Below are 21348 nucleotides of genomic sequence, written 5' to 3' on the forward strand. Positions count from 1 at the left end.
GTCAAAGCTGTTTGTTAAAAGCACTTCAGGAATGTCTTAACTGGACTTACTGCCACCTTTCCCACAGAAAGTCCACAGTATGGGGAAATCAATTAGAGACAAAAACAGAATGGCTTCATTTGCTAAAAGCAAAAAGTACATGGATTTATGTAGATGGCTTTGGTGTAGAAAATGGCAACAAATATGCGCAAAGTACAGAGAAAGATGCAATCTCTGATGTTATAAAATAATATTTTCTTTATACATATTATCTTTGGTATTTGTGCTGTTTTACTTATAGGACGTAACAATATTTGTATTCTCCACTGATACAGTATATATTTTTTCATTTACCTTATCTTTTTAATTATTATTAATTTTTATATTCTGTATGGGTGTTGTGTGCTTTGTACCTGCCTGCTGCTGTAACACAGACATTTCGCAATTTGGGATCGTAAAGTCCACCTATGTATCCATCTATCTGTCTGTCTGTCTTCTATCTATCTATCTGTCTTCTATCTATCTGTCTGTCTTTTATGCTCTATGATAATGCTATCACCTTCCTATATTGAATCATGATGTGCCTATATTAAAGCATACTCATGTTTTTTCTTTTCTCTTTTTGTATATAACATCTTTTAACCATGCATGCGGCTGCATGGTACAGTATTTTACAGTTTCTCTGTGCTGTTGGTCAGTAGCTCTCCACATCACACCCTTATATACTGTCTATGATCACACCACCGTGCACGTGCGTTTACCATAAAACGTGATGGTTGCTGTCGCATGATGGCTCGGTCTCGGCAGGAGCCAATAACGGCGCAGAACCGGAGCAAATGTGGATTTATGAGGGAATAGTGCGCTTTGCAGTTGGTTTGCGGAATTTACTGACAGCACCGAGTCCAATGGCAGCTCACCGAAGTGGATTGTGGGAGGCGTAGTCAGACAGCGTAGAAAATGATACTTATCGAGGGACAGCGGTCCGCCTTCTACTACATGTCCCAGAACACACTGCGGCATTTGAACTGTGTGTATGTGAGGCAGAGAGAGAGGGAGAGAGAGAGAGGAAGATTTAGGAATTCGTCTGCAGACTTACAGCTACGCTGTATAATGAATAATGGTAAGTCCACAAACCATTACCCAGCCATTTTGTTTAATAGTTGACTTACTAAGTAAAACATAACGTATATTCCCCGTTGGTGGTTAGAATAGTTTGTCAAAGACCGTTAGCAGCAGTGATTGCTAATAGAAAATGTAACATTGGCTAGCTAACTTAAGCTAGCAAATGAGCTTCTTTAGCTAGCTAATTATCGCAGTTTTAAATGGTTGCTGACAAGATGACGGTTGACAAGAAAGTGCACTGTGGGCTGTCGTTTACAGTAGCTGCCTCGCATACAACTGTTATACTATATACTATACGTATATATTTGGTGTTTGAACATTTAGCTAGCTAGCTGTCAGTGTTCAACTTTGGTGTGTGTGTGTGTGTGTGTGTGTGTGTGTGTGTGTGTGTGTGTGTGTGTGTGTGTGTGTGTGTGTGTGTGTGTGTGTGTTCGTTCCGTCCGTCCCCCTTCCCTGTGTCGGGGCTCCTCTTTACGGGAATCTCCTGGCTTGTGAAAAAAGAGACAGTGACGCTGGCTGGAGCGGATTAGAGGTCCTGGATACTTTCATTGGCAGATTCTGCAACATATTACCATATGAGCTGACAGTCCGCATACCTTTCTGTTTACATCAGTATCTAGTTTTCCGGGTCACTGGTTTTTCGGCTGTCACTTCTCCCTCTTCCCTTTGTCTCTGTGTAGCTCCCTCCCTCTTTGCCTCTCAGCCTCCCCCTGTGTGTTTGAGGGCTTCCAGATGCTAGTCATTTTTTACAGTTTCCATTATGGAATTGTTGATAAGACTGGGTCAGTGCTGCCTTCAGTCAGACAGCTGTTTGTGTGTTTTTCCTGCTGCCTCACATGTGTGTATGTCTCAGGAGGAGGATCTGCATGGTTGTCAGTGGTGGAATGTAACTAAGTACATTCACTCAAGTACTGTACAAATTTGAGGTACTTGTACTTTACTTGAGTCTTTTCTTTTCATGCCACTTTCTACTTCTACTCCACTACATTTCAGAGAGAAATGTTGTACCTTTTACTCCACTACATTAACCTGGCAGCTTCAGTTACTAGTCACTTTACAAATGAAGATTCTGCGCACACAAAACACATGTAGTTCATAAAATATTTATTAAAAATGAAAGTACCCAACGATATGTAGTCTAGCTGAAACGATTAGCAGATTAAACACAGAACTGTTTGGATCGTTTCCAGTTTGAAAAATGGGAGGATTTTTTTTACATTTAATACTTTAAGTACATTTTCCTGATGATACCTACATACTTTTACTTAAGTAACATTTTCAATGCAGGACTTTTACTTGTATTTTTACAGTGTAGTATTATTACTTTTACTTAAGTAAAGGATCTGAATACTTCTTCCATCTCTGATGGTTGAGGAGTGCGTAGAGCCAATTTAAGTAGAAAACCATTTCCTCTACTCTGCAACTTCCTCTGTTCAGCTTTTGCTGCTGAATTTGTGCATCGAGTTTTGCATGTACGGTATTAGTCTTAAATTTAACCCTTGTGTTGTCCTTTGGGTCCGGGTGACCCGAAGGACAACACAAGGGATTATATACTTAGTTTACTTTGTTGAGAATTGCTCTCTAAACCCTGTCTGTTGTAAAGTAAGTAAGTAAAGTTTATTTCTAGAGCACATTTAAACAAAAATTTAACAACAAACAAAAATTCTGTACAAAAAAAGCACTAAGGTGCTGTATTAAAACCCTTGTGTTGTCCTTCGGGTCACCGGGACCCGAAGGACAAGGTTAAGCATGTAAATATGTCATGTACGATACATTTCTACATCACCTTTTAAAACTGTAGGAAACTGTCAAGTTGAGCAAAACTAAACCTTACTAAAAGCAATGTTATATGACATGTCTACTTAGAGCTCTTTTGGAAATAATTCATGCAGTGTTCACAACACAGATATGATATGGATGAGAAAATATCCATTGACAAAATACTTATGAAAACTCCTGGACAGACAACATCTAATCTTATGACAGTATAAGTAGTATTTGATGGCTATACTGCCCAGCTCTAATGAACATATTAATATCTCTGACTGACTGACTGATTCAGCCCCATGTGCTTCTACAACCTATAAAAAACAATCCAGTTGAACAAAGTAAGCCATGAAAACTTCTTTGCTGTTAGGACTGAAGTGGAATCATGTTTGATTGTGTTGTTGTGCTTGAGGCCAGTAAAGTAGGTCAGGCATCAATTCAACAACAGTAACTCCACTGTACAAGGTCCACGCTGCACTTATTTCTCACTGCGCTGCCTCTCGTAGCTTTAAGCGGTACTGAAGCTACTGGCAGTCGCCAACATTTCTTGGACCGAGTGTGGGTGGGTGGGTGTTTTTTTTTTCTGTCTCTGTTAAAACATAAAGTCAACCTTATGGCTAGCATTATGTGTATATATCCTGATTTCAGTCAGGCTCCTGCAATCACAGTGCTGTTTAGAAATCCTCAGAGTTATTATTTTTGTACCATGTGTCCTTTTTCTCCCAGTCTCCTCCTTTATAAATGCCCTCCATTTCTCTTCACCTCACCCCTCCCTGGCCTCTTTTCTCTTCGTAGGCCTAGCAGACCTGCTAACTGTGTGTGCTTTGGGTTAGGAGCAGTGGTAAGACGCCTCGCTACAACCCATACTCCTTAGGAGCAGCATCAGCAGTCATCCCGTGCAGCCCCCCCAACCCAGCAGCAGACTCTGGCAACGAGGTGAGAGAAAATAGTGTGACACAGGGAGAGATTTTAATTAAATACCCAGACTATACTCATGTTGAGGGATGTATTCCTGCTGTAATTACTTTTTCATTTGTTTTTTTGTTTAAATAATTATATAGTTGAACTCCACACTGTCTCTATACCAATTTATCGATCCATCCAACCCTCCTTTCTTCGCTGCAGAGCAGGATGGAGACTTCATTTGGCCCTACCTTCGCAGCCGTGGCTGCTGGAGCCAAAGGTGATACACTAATAATATTCCCCTCTATAAATGCTCTCTCTTTTTTCCCAACATTACTGCTTCTCTCTTTTGCTCGAGAGTCACGGAAGTACTCCAATATTCTGGCATTATTTCTTGAGACTTTACCCTCATATGTTTTCAGCAGAAGGTTCCAGCACCTACAAGCAGCATAGGAGAACTCCCTCCTCCTCCAGCACTCTGACCTACTCTCCCCGGGATGACGACGATGGAATGGTACTCTCTCTCACGCGCACACACACACACACAAACACACACATACACACACATACATCCTTTTACATGTTATCTTTTTCCAAGCTAGCCTAATGGATTCAAAGACCAAAGACATCAACATTTCTTATAAAGCTACCAAAGCTGATCAGATCTGAAGAGCCTTGGGTTCAAAGTAATAATAAAAATAATACATTTGACATATATAGCGTTTTCATAGTAGTATACCTAAAAGTAAAAGTACACCTGGAATGGGTGGGTAAAAGTGAATTTTTTTAAACCCCTGTGTCAAACGTCACATTTCATCTCATCAGTTGTGTGAACTATAATGGAGGAACTTGTGCACAACATCCCACACATGTGGATGTACTCTGGTACTATCGATGTATGGACAGGCTTTGACCTCTTCTCTCCACTGCTTCCCATCCCTCCCAGCCTCCTATTGGTACTCCCCGGAGGTCAGATTCAGCCATCTCAATCCGATCTCTCCATTCTGAGTCCAACATGTCCCTGCGCTCCACTTTCTCTCTGCACGAAGAGGAGGAGGACACGGTATGACACACAGCACTAATGTATATGACGAAACGTCAGCAACCATGTAAATATGTAAAAACAGATAGTTTTGGAACTGAACCCATACCGCAAATGAACAAATGAGAGTGTGTTTGTGTGCAGGAGCCCCAGGTGTTTGCTGAACAGCCGTCCGTTAAACTGTGCTGTCAGCTGTGCTGTAACGTCTTCAAGGACCCCGTCATCACCACATGTGGGGTGAGTTTCCTTCTGTCCCTTCCGGCCTTTCCTCCATCTCTCCATCTTCCTTGTTCTCTTTGACCACTCTCAGATTTTCTTTGTGTCTCTTTCTTTAAACTCTGCTCACCCTTCCTGTAAAAATCGTTTTAAAATGTTTTAACGGTTCTAAAACCGTTAACCCAGGGAGGCAGGGCTTAGTGAATGGTTACTCTGTTAAAACTTGTAATAATAATGTCACGGCATAACCACACTGAAAATGCGATATCATCGTTAGGTGTCTAGGGCTTCCAGAGCTTGGTTTACTTGTGCATATGAAACATATGGTGCAGCGTCGATCAGCGTTGGCGCTCAGTTCATAGTTCATTTGTAGACATTTATGACGCAGACATCAACATTAACACAACTTGATAGGGAAAAGAGGAGTTGTAACGGCATTCTGAAAATACTTGGTGTCCTTCAAGACTAGGTTGGCCATGAAAGGCGGCGTCCGTAGCCCCCCGTGGTCTCATAGGCCTGTTCGTCTTGAGAGAGGGATAAAAAGGGGTACAGGAAACAAAAACCTTGAAAAAAATGATATACGACGCCAACAAATCACCGGCATGTCGATTCGCACGGGACTAATATCACAGGACCTCGGTATCCGGTGAAATATCTTAGGTAATTTGCGGGGGAATTTGTACTTTACAAATTACAGACGTGGCCAATTCGCTCAGGATAAGGACCACAGACAACCTCTGTAATTATTACAAATGACTAAAGGTCACCAGGTAATACTAATCCTGTGCGAATATTGCTTTAGTCTGCTTCCCTTCCGCTTTGGAAGCTCTGCGACGCAGTTGAGCCACACCCACCTCAGCCGTGTCGTGACAATAAAAAAACTAAAGAAACATGAACATTTCACCATGCCTGTTTTTCCTTCTCCCTCAGCACACCTTCTGCAGACGATGTGCCTTGACTTCAGGTGAGACTTTTGAACGTGCCTGCATCATGGCTGTAGTTACAACTTGAGTTAACTATAAACCTTACGTTCACGTCTGTTCCCGTCACAGACAAGTGCCCAGTGGACGCGGCCAAGCTAACGGTCGTGGTGAACAACATTGCGGTAGCCGAGCAGATCGGAGAGCTGTTCATTCACTGTAAATATGGCTGCAGGGCCACGGCAAGCGCTGCAGGCGGGGCTGCAGTCTCCACCTCCACAGTGGCTGGGAAACCTGGAGCGTACGAGGTGGACCCACTGGGCTGCCCGTTCACCATCAAACTGACCACACGCAAGTAAGGACTACAGAAAGGGTTTTAGTGGGGCGTTTTATTTCTACTGCTTTTCTATGGACGTGCTATAATGTAAAGCAGCAACACATTGCAGAGCAGATGCTGACAGTTTCCCTTTGTCCCTTTTGTAATTTTTTTTTTTATCTTTCTTATCTCTGTAGAGAACATGAGGCCAGTTGTGACTACAGGCCAGTCCGCTGTCCCAACAACCCTTCCTGCCCCCCGCTGCTCACCATGAACCTGGAGGCTCACCTCAAAGAATGTGAGCACATCAAGTGTCCGCACTCCAAATATGGGTGAGTCCTAAAAAACACACTTTCAACAAATGATTTTACTGTTTGTTTTTAATCTCCAATTCTTATATTTATTTATTTGTTAATTAAAAGGATCCCCATTAGCTGATGCCGTAGCAGTCAGCTGCTCTTCCTGGGGTCCACACTGGACACATAAAATATACCCATTACATCACAGACATTCCATTACGTGAATATATGTAAAATCACTTAATATGCAATACACTTACCCACGCCCCCACATACATCCACTTACACCCGCAAACATGCACATACGTACATTTCCCATAAACAAGAGCTAACAGAAAGTAACAGTCACACTCAGTAACTCGTAATCACGTTACAAATAACCCACAATCTAAAACCTGTATGATGATGATGATGAATCAATGAAGTAATCATGTATTAGCGCCGAGACTTTGGAACGCTCTGCCTCCTCCTTTTAAGGTGGCTCTTTCTGTGGATTCTTTTAAAAATCAGTCACCAATCTTCCTATTCTCCCCGACAGCTGCACGTTTATCGGTAACCAGGACACGTATGAAACACACCTGGAAGTGTGTAAATTTGAGGGTCTGAAGGAGTTTCTGCAACAAACTGATGACAGGTGAGCAGACCTACTCAAGCTGTACACATCAAGTGGAGCTGTTGACTGTGACAAAGATTCAAGACTTGATGTATTCTCATCTGAAGAGCTAAGTGTTCAGATATCCAACAATTAGATTGTTAGTTAGTTAGATTGATTGGTTTCTGTCTGTCTACCAAGTGTTCAGTGTACCTTTCACAACTTCATTGGCTTTTTTTTTTAAACCTAATAAAACTCCATAAATATAATAAAGTCATTATTGTCTCTGATCTATCTGTTTGAAATCTCTGCCCTTTGACACTGTTTAGGTTCCATGAGATGCAGGTGACTCTGGCCCAGAAGGACCAAGATATTGCTTTCCTGCGCTCTATGCTGGGAAAACTATCTGAGAAGTTGGATCAGCTAGAGAAGAACCTGGAGCTCAAATTTGGTAAGCTAGAGTTCTTCATTTCTACCTGCTTATTCAGCCATATAAGCCAGGACTGAGAATACATTCCTATTTATAACCTTTAAAAGAGTTATTTGCGGCGGTGAACTAACGTGTAAAGTAACCACTGATACGTTGGCACTTCCTGCATTGTAGGCTTTCGCTGTGTTGACAGTGACTTCAGCACTTAACTTACCGAAGATGTACTACATTTAGTTTTTCTAACTGTAGATGCACTTTTTGTGAGGAGGTCATTTTGAAACTTTGGACGGAATACAATTGTTTGTGTTCATCAAAGCTTGTTAAGTGATGCCAAAGAGAAACAAAACGGAGATCTTCAATATTGTAACTTTAAAGCACAAACTATGTATTTTATGTGTACTAGACAAGAATATGATGCTTTCCCAATTCCATAAACCAAATTTTCATAACCCCTAAAAGCACGTTAATGTATGAATGTTTCCACTTGTACTTAAGAAGTGATCTGTAGTTACGGCCTCACGTTAACCTAAGTTTAAGTTAACCAATTTGTATGCCACAGATTGGTTTACAGATTTAGCATTATGTAAAACTACGAGTACTAGTATCGGATCAGTACTCAGGATCTGATTAGTCAGTAATAATGGAGTTTGGGTATGGGAATGGTTTAGTGCATCCCTAAGTGCCTGTTTTTATCAGATCACACAGACCTTCTGGCTGCTGATGGATACATATTGACAGGAAATATCGACTGGAGAAAGTGTTATTATGACCGTAATGGACCAGCCAGCTAGAGCACAGCGTCCCATGTCTTTGTCTCAAAGTTACCTTGCCTGTGTGTGTATTTCAGATGTGTTGGATGAGAACCAGAGTAAACTCAGCGAGGACCTGATGGAATTTCGTAGAGATGCGTCCATGCTTAACGTAAGTGTGTGTACATGCAGACAGAGACAAGTGTGTATGTGTGAGAATACAAATTTGAATTAGGATTGGAAAAGGTGTGTTAGTGTCGCTTTAAAACAAATCCCCTACGCTTTTGCCTGTCTCTCTGCAGGATGAGTTGTCCCACATCAACGCCAGGCTCAACATGGGAATCCTGGGCTGTAAGTATATGCTCTCTGTCCTCCTTTTTAAAATCCCCTTTTCTCCTTTCCATTGTTCTTCACATCTCTCCGTGGAGGAAAGCAATTTGATAATCACTTGCTTTGACCTGGAAGCAGTTTTGAATGACTTTATCATTAAAGTTCTGTTGACTTGAAATGCAAAATCTAGCTCTGACTATCTTCTCTGGGTGTTCCTCCTCCTCTCCCTTATTCCCACTCACCTTCCTTCACCAAACTCCGTCTGTCTCTTCCTTCCTCCTTTCCTCATCTACCTTCCTTTCCCTTTTTAATCCTCCTGTTTCTGCTTCAATTATACTCCTCTCTTGTTTAGCTTCGAATGAAAAATACATATCCAGTCATACCCATCTCTGTGCCTGTGTGTAGCATACGACCCCCAGCAGATCTTCAAGTGTAAGGGGACATTTGTTGGCCACCAGGGTCCCGTTTGGTGTCTGTGTGTGTACTCCACTGGAGACCTACTCTTCTCTGGATCCTCAGATAAGACTATCAAGGTAACATCAACGCACACACAAAGGAAATGAAAGGCAGACACTGCGAAAAAGGATTTATTTATTTTTTTTCATTTTTTTGATGCCACTGTTGGTGTAGAAGGCCTTTAAACACATGCGTGTATTACTCAAGCTTCTCCAGAGTACCCGTAGCAACACGCCCATACCAATGCAACCCCCATATGGTCTTATTTTTGACACCGCGCTATTTTTTAACACCGCCTTTACCCACCTACATCTAGAGAGATTCAGATAACTTCCACCCACAACCTTGTTTTGTATTGAAAATCTGGAATTATAGATTTGTTTAAATGCCATTACTGGAGAGTTAGAGGACACCTTTAGTGGACATGAACTAGCTTTCGGGGCAGAGAGTAAATCGCTATTCCTACACCACTAACAAGGCTCAAATTAGCGCCACACTTCAACTGTAGCATAATGAGCCTTGTTAGTGGTGTAGAAATAGCGATTTACCCTCTGCCCCGAAGTCTAGCGTTATAAGCTAATCAGCTGTTCGCGCTAGCTTGTTTCAAGCTAGAGACACATTCGATTAGCATGAAAACATATCCCAGAGAACGGTCGACTCATTACACATATGTTATTAACCCCTAGGTTCATTTTGCGCCGGAATTGTCCTTTTCAAGAGGCCTAAAGATGCACACAAACACAACATTTAGCCTTTTTGCAGTATGTCTATCTGTCTCCTCTCTTGCCCTCAGGTATGGGACACGTGTACCACCTACAAATGTCAGAAAACCCTCGAGGGCCATGATGGCATCGTACTAGCATTGTGTATTCAAGGGTAATCACACGCACATAAGCAACACACGCTTTGATCATAAGATACATGTCGACTGGGAATGACCAGCCTTTTCCCCAAAGCATAACTCGTTGATTTGATCTATTTTTTTTTTTTTGGTCTCCATAGAAACAGGCTGTACAGTGGCTCTGCAGACTGCACCATCATCGTAAGTAACATTCACCCCCCATTGCTTCCTCTTTTTAAGAGCACACTTGCACAGTTTGAATTGTTTTCATATGCTATAGAAGTTGTGTTTTTGTCTTTCTGTTGCGTGTCTTGCCGCTGTGCATCTTGCATAGGTGTGGGACATCCAGACCCTGCAGAAAGTCAATACAATCCGTGCCCATGACAACCCTGTATGTACACTGGTCTCCTCCCACAATATGTTGTTCAGCGGCTCCCTCAAGGCCATTAAGGTAAAGTTTATTTTTTCATTATTTTCAGACTTTCTGCATATCACAGGCACAAATTTATTTTCCACTGAAGTCAAGTCAAGGATTATTTATAGTGCTTTATCATATGAAAGTGCCTCAATTCACTTTACAGCTATTGAAACAAGAACTAACATACAGAACAATTAAATTACTGATATAACATTGAAAACAATGGACTGGAAAGTATCCTGAGGCAGAAGACTGTAGAAACTATTTGCTAGTTTATATGGTAAAACAAGGTATGAGAGTAGGGTTGGGTACCGAAACCCGGCGCTTATACGGCACCGGTGCCTTAACAACCGGTATCTACCGGACCGAATAGTAACGTGGATTTCGGTGCCTCATTTCGGTGCTACTGAAATGCCAGCGCTGCCCTCTGATGCTCCAAAACGGACGTTCGAGTCAACAGAAGCAGCGCTCCATGTGAGGCTAGTTAACATGATACACTTGGCAGCATGTAAAGTTAGCCTACCGTTAGCTAGCAGCTGGATTAAACACGGTTAAAATGCTGACAACTAACGTTAAACGGTGTGACTGTAGAGGATTCCAACACCGAGACGTAACAGTCCGCAGCTGCCGCTGTCAGAAAAACAACACAGGCGGTGCGTTCACTTGAAACTCGCCTCGCCAGCCCCGTGGTGCATTCAAAATTATTGTAAAATACCCTTTTGTTGTTTACCAGCAATTTACTGGTGAAATAAGTTATTGTTATTACATTTTTAATAAATCATTTAATCTTGACCATTTGGCCTTAGCGATAAACAAGCCGTTCTTTAATGTCGCCGACTGTCGTTTTGTGCTCCTTTTTTTTTCTTTTGAAAATATATATATTTAAACCTTTTTAAAAGTATCAGTTTAGGCACCGGCACCGTTTTTAAAAGTATCGTTTTAGCACCGGTATCGGGGAAAAACCCAAAGGATACCCAACCCTATTTGAGAGGTATCAAGGTGCTAGCCCTTGTAGTGCCTTATAGGTGTCAGGGTGATTACTTTTTAATCGACTCTGGTGGGTTTGGGACAGAGATGAATTTATGGATAAAAGCCGCAGTATTAGACAAAGAGAAAATGTACGGATTCTGGCTTTATTACAGAGATGGTGAAAAGGTATCTTGACAGTAGACTTAATGTAGGATTCATGTCACAAGGACGGGTCAAAAATTACATTTTGCTTTGAGAAATTACACAACCATCAGTGTATGTACAGCGCATAGGAGGGCTTAGGATGGAGCTAGACAGGTTATTATTATGATGCACACAATTAGTGCTGTAAAATAAAAATGAAACCATGCCAAAGTCCTGAGATCAAGCAGTTAAACTATAGAGGAAAATATAGTTTGTCACCTTGGCCAAAGCGTGTTTAGTGGGAGTGACTGCGTGGAATCCAGATTGGTTATTTCCTGTATAGATAAGTGGTGAGTTGAGTGACTTTTTTGTCTTTTTTTCCAGCAGTTTTGACATGTGCAGAAGGTTAGAAATTGGTCTGTAATTGCTGAGGATATTAGGAAGATGTTAAGATTGAATTTCTTTAAAAGTATAAATTATAGTATCAGCTAATTACCAGGAAATGTTTTTTAACTGGCCTTTTGTTTTGACTCAAAAGATGAGTATAAAAATGTGGCTCAGCGAGGAGGAGAGGCAGACAGTAAGGAGCAATGGCTACAGCCTTGTCTTTGTTACCATGGTTACAAGAAAAGGGAATTGTGTGTGTGTGTGTGTGTGTGATGTCATTCCTTTCACACAGGGACTTTCCTTTATTACCCAACTCAAGTGCCTCCCCCTCCCGTCACCCAGCTTATTTCTGAGCTCAGTGACATCATGCACTTCACTTTATTCACCATTGTGTGTGTGTGTGTGTGTGTGTGTGTGTGTGTGTGTGTGTGTGTGTGTGTGTGTGTGTGTGTGTGTGTGTGTGTGTGTGTGTGTGTGTGTGTGTGTTAAAATGGCAGTCAAAGCACATTGTTATTTCTCAAGTAATAACTAAGTTAATAGTTAATTAGTTAATAACTAACTCAAACTGAACTTTATTTGTGATGGAAGATCTCTAATAACTTCAGCTGTTGTTATTTCTTAAATGAACAGTTTTTAATCTATTCTCGTGCAATTTTCATCATCTACATAAACTTCATTTGTGTAGGTGTGGGACATTGTGGGTACGGAGCTGAAGCTGAAGAAGGAGCTGACCGGTCTGAATCACTGGGTTAGAGCACTGGTGGCCTCCCAGAACCACCTGTACAGCGGCTCATATCAGACCATCAAGGTAGGTGGAGGGGTGGGGAGACATAAGTAGTATACATTCACACAGTTTCAATTAATGTTTTGATTGTCCAATCATAGCTTAGCAACTATAACTAGGCACGGTAGGCCTGTCAAGCTTTGGATTTCTCCACATGGGGCTGTTGTAAGAGCGAAACTTCATATGTAAAGATTTTCAGTAGTAGGTGTTAAATGTGTTACCTTTGCCATTGTTATCACTGTAAACCACATACTGTATGTGTTGTGCTAAAATGGGACACTTGATAGGCGTAGCAATAGGGGCGGGGCTTAGGGAACAGTCAATTGAGTAAATAGCCTGTAATTAATTAATTTTTTTTTTTTTTTACTAGACAACATAACTGTCGATGCTGTCATCTGAATCTTTCTCCTCAGATGCAGTTAGTCAAGTTTGAGTTTTTTTTTTGTTTTCAGCAGAATAAGGAAGTGTTGTGTTTGGCAGGTGCTACAGATTTATCTGCCAGTGACAGATTTGAGTGGAATGTGGCTGATGGCTGGTGCTAATTTTGGATTCAGAGTAACGACAAAAAAAGCCAGAGGAAGGTGGAATGAGTTGATACTGTCCTATGGTTGTGTAGAGATATACATGTGTGTGTGTGTGTGTGTGTGTGTGTGTGTGTGTGTGTGTGTGTGTGTGTGTGTGTGTGTGTGTGTGTGTGTGTGTGTGTGTGTGTGTGTGTGTGTGTGTGTGTGTGTGTGTGTGTGTGTGTGTGTGTGTGTGTGTGTGTGTGTGTGTGTGTGTGGTCACTAATGAATACCTCAGGGACGCTGTAGAGAGATAAAGAGAGACAGAAAAGAAAGCAAAGAGAGGAAACTGGTCGTGGGAATGAGGAATGTCTGTGGAAGAATAAAGAACGAGGAAAGAGCGATGAAAGGACAGATAAAGTAAACGGCGCTCCTTTTTATGACGCTTATAAGCCGAGCAGTCAGTCTCTAGCCAGTACTTAGCTGGAGAAGTCGTTAAGAAAATGTTTTGCTGCAGAAATTGCTGTGACAAATGTTGCCAATATTCAGGGAAAAACATCCCTTTGAACATTTTGGCAATTAAATAACTTTTGACACAGAGGAACTACAAAGCTCCGAAGTGTTTAATTATAAAACTTTTTTTGCACTGATTAAGAAATTAATATTCTAGTATTCATCAAATTAGTCTGTATTTTTGATGATTGATAAGTTGGACTCATTGGCTTGCTTCTACATTGGCTACCAGTGTATTGTGTATAAATAATAATACTGTGTATAATAATAGCAACAGAGAGACAGGAAGGATGGAGCAGAGAGAAAGAAAGATCTCTTGCGACAAAGCTCATAGGCTAGATTTAGAGGTTACATTTCCATCGTGTGCATTCTCCTTGTTCATTTCAATGAGACCAGTGGGGCCTCGCTGTAGAGGGACCCAGCAGAAAACAAAGTAAACAGAAAATTCAGAATTGTCCTACCAAGAAGCTGATCCTGGCTCAACCCTTTGAGTTTGTTTTTATATAAATCAAAAATACATATATGACTAAAAAAATTATAAATTACCCTGTTGGGGGGTCATTATTGAATATTCTCTTTTTCTTTCAGTTAATAAGTCAATCGAACAAAAATATAGACCATAAAGAAAATTATGAAGATTTAACCAGTAAATATTTGTTTTATGTACCCGACAAGCAATTGGGACAATGAGTTGCAGATCATAATTGTTTCATGTGATATTGATTAAAGCTGCTATAATCTATACTGCATATTGTTACTTACAGTGGATCAAATGAGTAATGTAAAAGGTGTCACTCGTAGTGAGTAGGGGTGTAAGAAAAAATCGATACATTTGAGTATTGCAATATTTTATTTAGTAATACTATATCGATTTTCAAAAACGCAATATAGATTTTTAAATTGTTTTTTTAATTTGATTAGATTTTTTTAGTTTACGTGCAAAAATATTGATTTAAGACAGTGGTTCACCTTTATGTTTTGTTTAAACCCCCTACCGCTAGATGGCTATGCTGAGACACCCCACTAGTGTCCTTTCCTAGCAGTGCCTAGCAGGGCCTGACATTTATATAGAAGCTAACAATGTAGCTATGGCTGAACTTTGGCCTACTTTATCATATAAACATTAGCTCACTAAGAACCTGTGAACCACAATCCCAAACTGGCAGTTTGATTTTCTGTGTACTGAATTGTTTACCTAAAGTAAACTTCTTTGATTTTTATGCACATTATGCTTTTAAATATTAGTTTTTCAAAAATTATACTTTCAAAAAAATCCCAATATATCGCCTTACGCACAGTATCGAAATATATTGCAATATATTGAATCGTGACCCATGTCTCGTGATACGTATCATATCGCCAGATTCTTGCCAATACACAGACCTAGTAGTGAGGAACCCACAGAATTATAAACTTTGCAGTTCCCCTCAGCTATACGGAGCGTTTTTAGCATCTTTTAGCTCACTGCAACTTCACTGCTCTCAACATTTAGTTTCTGGCCACAGCTGGCAGCTGTTTGAAGCCAAATAAAGCTGCAGCCATATAACGTGATGCTCAGTATAAGCTATGCACGGGCGTGTGTGAAACCGAGATACCGATGACATATGAGTATTATCTCTCTGTCTCTCAACTGCATTTTCTGGGCTTTTCAGTGCCGCATTGGGATTGGCCAGCTAGAGTAGCTGATTAAACTAGTGATCACTCCACTCTGTGTTACCATGGAGATGGAAAATGAAAACTTGCAGCTGTTCAACAACTCACTTTTTCCATTGCTGATATACAGTAGTGTATGCGTGTTTTTATGTTTATTCATCTCTTCCTAAGATACTCACTCTCTCACATCCTTTTCACCATCCTCCTCTTTCTCTTTTAAAATGTCATTTTGACTCCATCCTCTCTCTGTCTGTCAGATTTGGGACATCCGCTCTCTGGAGTGTGTTCACGTCCTGCAGACCAGTGGGGGCAGCGTCTACTCCATCGCCGTCACCAACCACCACATCGTCTGTGGCACCTATGAAAACCTCATCCATGTGAGGGGGATACACACACACACACACACACACACTGCTGCACATACACATAGGACTGGCTATACCTGCTTTTTTTAAATTTTCATTTCCTTTATTCCTGCCTCATAAGCAGAACTAGAATGAGTCTCGCCATCCCTCGCAAGGCATGAGGTAATTTCTTGCGCCATTTACACTTAGCTCTTATGTTTTTTCTTTGTTTTTGGCCTCTAAGTATTCAGATTATATTCACATAGGGCGTATCCTCTATAAAGATAGGGTTAAATGCACTCAATACACATTAGCACCAGACCACAATAAAAAATGTTGCTTACATCAACTACCTTACAAATCAAAAAAGCTTTCTTGGACCCAGACAAACCACTGTGATGCCGGGGTTTTAATGATGCTGATGGTGATGATGAAGGTGTTTGTGTCTTCTCTCTAGGTGTGGGACATTGAGTCTAAAGAGCAGGTGCGGACCCTGACAGGTCATGTGGGAACAGTTTACGCTCTTGCTGTCATCTCCACCCCTGACCAGACCAAAGTGTTCAGCGCCTCCTACGACCGCTCACTCAGGGTAAGAACGGAGCGCGTGCCCATTTCTCTGCGCGTTTGTCTTGTGTGAGTGTGGAAAGACAGAGTGCACTTTACTCTTACATAGGGCTGTGCAATTAATCACATTTTGATTGTGATTGCAGTTTTGATTTTGGATCCTAACGATCACAAAAACAGATTATTTTTGCAGATTATGTTTAGCAAGTAAACTCTTATTTTGTCTTGTGTTCTGAATGAAAAAATATGTTTAAACGGGAAAAGTATTAAGGGAAATGTCCCTTTTACTGTTGATTTGTTTAACTGTTTCACTGTTAACTGCTAAGTTCAATAAATGCAACGTCTTTGAAATAGTCACGATTTCAATATTTACCAAAATAATTATGATTTTTTTTTTCTTCCCTTAATCGAGCAGCCCTACGCTTACACTAATGATGCTGTGCGTGTATTCAAAGATACTAATATCATGGAAAACTGTATGTATCAACAAAAGGGTGGAAGTTGAGTTTGTGTGTAAAATGCTTATTATATATGATGAGACGTTGTTGTAATGTGTTCTGTAGGTGTGGAGCATGGACAACATGATCTGTACCCAGACCCTGCTCAGACACCAGGGCAGTGTAACGGCTCTAGCCGTCTCCAGAGGGCGCCTCTTCTCTGGTGCTGTCGACAGCACCGTCAAGGTACCACTGCTCGTCTCTCCCACCAGCTGCTCCAGCTGCTGTACATCTGTATCTGTCCCCTTCTATTCCATTGCTCAGTCCACCCAGTAAAGATGCTGTCCTGTTGTCCATGCTGCAGGTTCTCCTTGGATTCTAACATCATTCATTACTGCAATGTTTTCTGCTTTATCCATCCAGCATCCTTAATCTCAATCACCAATTCTATACATGCATGGCAATTTTATGTCTGTCCATCCATACTACAGTTTACACATTTTACATAGTTACATATTTTATTTATTTAACCCGGGGACAGAAGCCTCAAACTGAACCTTATAGAAGTTGTAGAACAGAACACAATAAACAGTAATATGAACATTAACACAATATAAGATTATTTATAATATCTCTCTCTCTCTCTTTCTTTAGGTGTGGACATGCTAAATGAACCGTTTGCTCTGCAGGAGTCCAGTCAACTCCACGTGTCTTTGTTAGTCAGAAGACAGACGCTATGAACGGTAACCTTTCCACGCCATTTTCCTCCTCCACACCTGTTTCTTTGATTGTGATTTAACGGCCACAGACCAGTAGCAACCACCCCTTCACAATCAAGCTGCATCGGAAGCATTTTCAACTGTGTTGCTGTTAAAACTTCAAACAAACCCTCTCAACGCCTTGACCAGATTGCCCGGATTGAGGGTCAACTCGTGGTCACGCTCCTTAGTGACCTCTTCTCCAGTGCATTACGGGGCAAAATAAGACAAGCTGCCTTACGGTTGCACCGCACTCTGCCAAAAACTAACATGGACTGGCTGCTGCAGCCCTGTAATCAGAGCAGTAAGCAGAGGGTTCTCAAACTGTAGTCCTGCCTGCTTCCTGCGGACACACGGCCAGTTTCAGAACTGTACTGATGATGCCTGATGCATACTGTTCACACAAGTCAAAGGGCTGGTTTCACAAACATGGAGTGACACCACACTCACTCCAAATGTATATGTCATGTATCCCACAATACATAAGGACAGGACATTTAAATTGGGATGTTATTTTATGCAAATGAAGTAGTTTTATGTTAAAATGTATGAAAAAACTTTAATTGATCCCGAACCAGGATTTTCCCTGAAACATCAGAAAGTGAAAAAAGGGTTAAAACAGACGCGTGTTTGTTATTTTTGCAGTTCTTCATGAAGAAGTGAGTGAGTCATGGTGACCACATAGTAACTATCCTCCCCTTAATATTCTGGTATCCTCTTTTTTTTCCCCCCTTGTTGTAACCTGGTGGTCTTTATTCATAACTTAAAGCTGGCGTAGGCAGTTTTCTGGAGAAGGCAAAACAAACTAGAATTTGAAAATACAGCCCTCCGCCTGCAGCTCTCTCCTCTCGGTCCTAATGTGGACCCGAGGAAGAGTAGCTGTGCTTAAGGGCACAGCTAATGGGGATTCTATAATATAATTAACTAAACTAAACCAAGCTCCTCCCAGCAGATGAGCACGGGCACATGCACGCGTTTCATACATGAACCTGTACGAGTACTCTGTCATTCATTTCAATCATCCCGATCGGGATTGTGATCCCAATGCCGTTTATATAACAGCAATTCTATGAGAATGACTGTCCTGTTTTCTCTGTAAAGCCCTTTGAGATGACAGACTGTGATTCGAGGCTCTAGCTAGCTACAGAAAGATGAACTTGAATTAGCCGCAGCTGTGAGCCTTTGGCTGCAGTTAGCAGAAGGCTAAACTATTAGCAGCATTTTCTCTCCATCTCTGAAAACGCTTTGCCGATATTGACACGTTTTGTCTGGTTGATCAACAGCAAAGAGATTCATGAAGGCAAATTTTCCATCAACTTGCGCAAATAAGAAAGAAATGCGAACCATAAAAGATCAAAGAAAGGATACCCCCATACTTCAGTCAGCATCTGGCCAGGACGAACCCTGAAAATGAAATACTTTAGCACTTTCACACTAGCTGGCGTGTTGATAAAAAAACGATGGCTGAGAAGCATTAAGAATGAACTAAAGACATGTCCAGTTCCTAGCAGACCATGTCCAGAGGGAGATGGTTTTTGTCTCTTAACACTCCATTTCAGGTCCCAGACTTACTAACGGTTTTCCTCCCTCTTCGACCACTGGGGTTGTCACCCACAAGTCAGTGAAACCAGCCTTTTACAAAACACTTTTTATCAAGTGAAGACTTTAAAGAGAATGACGGATCTATAGATTTACTGAGTTTTATATTAGTGCCATGATAGAGCTGTATTCAGAGAGCCATTAACGGTTGTACAGTTGTGTAAAATAAGATTAGTGCCGAGCCCGGACATGTGCCCCATGAGAATGACTCACACTGGCCTACATAACGGAGAGGGACAGGGGGAGAGGGCGTGTGTGTGTCTGTGTGTGTGTGTGTGTGTGTGTGTGTGTGTCTGTGTGTCTGTTATCGTGTATATGTGAGTGTGTTTCAATGAGTGCCATATGTGTGGATGAAAAGTAAGGAAAGACTGTAATGATGTGTCTTTTTGTCCCCTCTTTCTGCCTCTCCCTCCTCCCCCCTCCTCTCTCTGATTTCTAACTTGGACTGGTTAGAATGAACATAACCACAGATTAATGCTGATTGTTGTTTTATGACTGTAACACTCGATGGACTGACAGTGAAGGCAAGCAGGTGATCGTTTGTAATTAACCTTAAATGGGTAATTTCGGGGGTGGTTTCAACCAGAACGCTTTTTACCCCTATGCATTTATGTCTAATAGACTGATGTGAACAAAAATCTTTGAAATTGTTCCAGTATTGAGAAAAAAAATAAACGGCGTTCACCGGACTCGCGTTCCACACACCGCTATCTTCAGAACAAGATGTCACCTCGCGAGAACAATAATGTTGTCAGACACTTTTAGTAACAATCTGAGCTAGTCGGGAGCAAAATCAATCATTTCAAAATCAAGGGTGTACAATTGCCCCATTGGGTTACATTGCGGCCCGGTTCGCGGTGGCCCGGTTACTGCGTTTTCGCTCAATACTGGACCGATTTTCAAAGGTTTTTGTTCACATCGGTCTATGTGAGGAATGGGGAAATAGTCCAGGTTGAAAGAAAAGAAAAAAAAAAAAATGGAATTTACCCTTTTAAACTCCCAGAGGCAAATGCATAGAAAGTGCCATTGAGCTAAAGTGAAGTCCTGCTTTCCTAAATTATGTTTGGGGACCCATATTGGGTTGACAATGTATAAAACTGACTAAACGAGCCTGGGAGGGTAGTTTTTAAGTTCATGAGATCATGTACATCTACACCAAATTTAGACACGTGGGCTAAATTCAGTTTTTACAGATGTTTAGAATTATGTTGCCTTCATTTCAGTGCACATCTGGCCACTACTACTGTACTTACTGTAGCCTTGGTGAGAAAGGTAGTGGGGAAAGGAAGGAAGTGTCTTCACTGGTCACAGTTCAAGTGATTCCTTGTATACTTGTAATCATGTAAGCCTGAGTTGATCATTGATCAATAAAACTGTTGTACACTTTGAGAGCTGTTGATCGGATTTATTTCCACTATGAAACGTGCTTCTATCTGCGCTGATGCTGAATAGCATATGGAAATTGAGCATAAAAGGTTTTATTTATTTTTTTTACCTTTTTTTGAATTAGTTTAATTAAAATAAAACCTCAAGGTTCACCCTCTAGCTTTTACAAGACTTTCAACTAAATCTAATGGTTGGGGAAAAAACACCAAACACCTACAGTACAAAAACAAAGTTTCCCAAGTTGTGATGAAGACCACAACATGCTGTTGAAAGCCCTGGAAAAAGCTAGTTAGTGGACCTTGAGTTTAGTTTTTCTTTTTTGGTCACGCCTATTCTCAAAGTCCGGAGCGAGTTCCACATCTGCACCGAACGGCACATCGATCCGGATCATGTGTAACGAATACAGAACCTTCTGTAAGTGTAACGTTTTCTATTTTTAAAATACATTTTCTATCGATCAACAATTCAACAATTTGGTAAGTGAAGTTTGTAGGGAAGGTTTTTTTTTTTGTTTGTGGTGTGTAAATTGGTTTACACCTGAAATCATATTTTTATTTTTATAACCGAGAGAACGTAGGCCACCGAACAAAAGGTACAGTTGGGTACAAAAGTTGACTGGGAAAACAGAGTATTCAACTTGAATGAATGTTACTTAAAAGTAACAAGTGAGTTGATTAAATGTTGTTTTGTGTCTTTTTTTTTTTTTTTTTTATCACCTTTTGAGTGATACCTTTGAGAACCCCTGCTATAGAGTATAACTTGAAAATCTGTGTATCCATGATAGAATATTCATATCAATAGTTGCTTCATATTTTAGTGGGTTGGTCTCGCAGCTCTTTCATCAAAGCCACCGTCTGCGGTGGTTCCCAACGTGGGGTTCTTCCAGACGTTTCCCTGTTTCCAGTCTTTATGCTAAGCTAAGCTAAC

The 21348-nt window shown here is 41.0% G+C and overlaps 1 protein-coding gene across 6 annotated transcripts; it reads left to right on the forward strand.

The window, feature by feature from the left end:
• The first annotated feature begins 986 nt into the window (after positions 1-986).
• Positions 987-20424, forward strand: traf7 (TNF receptor-associated factor 7). 6 transcript variants are annotated; one of them, XM_039823936.1, is made up of 22 exons: positions 987-1099; positions 3664-3804; positions 3930-4051; positions 4194-4285; positions 4718-4834; positions 4958-5050; positions 5960-5993; positions 6082-6304; positions 6463-6597; positions 7103-7198; positions 7486-7607; positions 8434-8507; positions 8638-8686; positions 9071-9198; positions 9915-9997; positions 10124-10163; positions 10297-10413; positions 12566-12688; positions 15591-15710; positions 16135-16266; positions 16805-16924; positions 17333-20424. In XM_039823936.1, the coding sequence occupies exons 3-22, from the start codon at positions 4000-4002 to the stop codon at positions 17345-17347; spliced, it is 1965 nt and encodes a 654-aa protein (XP_039679870.1). In that variant the 5' UTR covers positions 987-1099; positions 3664-3804; positions 3930-3999; the 3' UTR covers positions 17348-20424. The 6 variants fall into 6 exon arrangements, with proteins under 6 accessions (XP_039679870.1, XP_039679875.1, XP_039679871.1 ...); XM_039823941.1 differs by having other exon boundaries at positions 4197-4285; XM_039823937.1 differs by having other exon boundaries at positions 3994-4051.
• Positions 20425-21348: the final 924 nt, after the last annotated feature.

Source organism: Perca fluviatilis, chromosome 15, assembly GCF_010015445.1.
Source record: "Perca fluviatilis chromosome 15, GENO_Pfluv_1.0, whole genome shotgun sequence".
NCBI classification, from domain to species: Eukaryota; Metazoa; Chordata; class Actinopteri; order Perciformes; family Percidae; genus Perca; species Perca fluviatilis.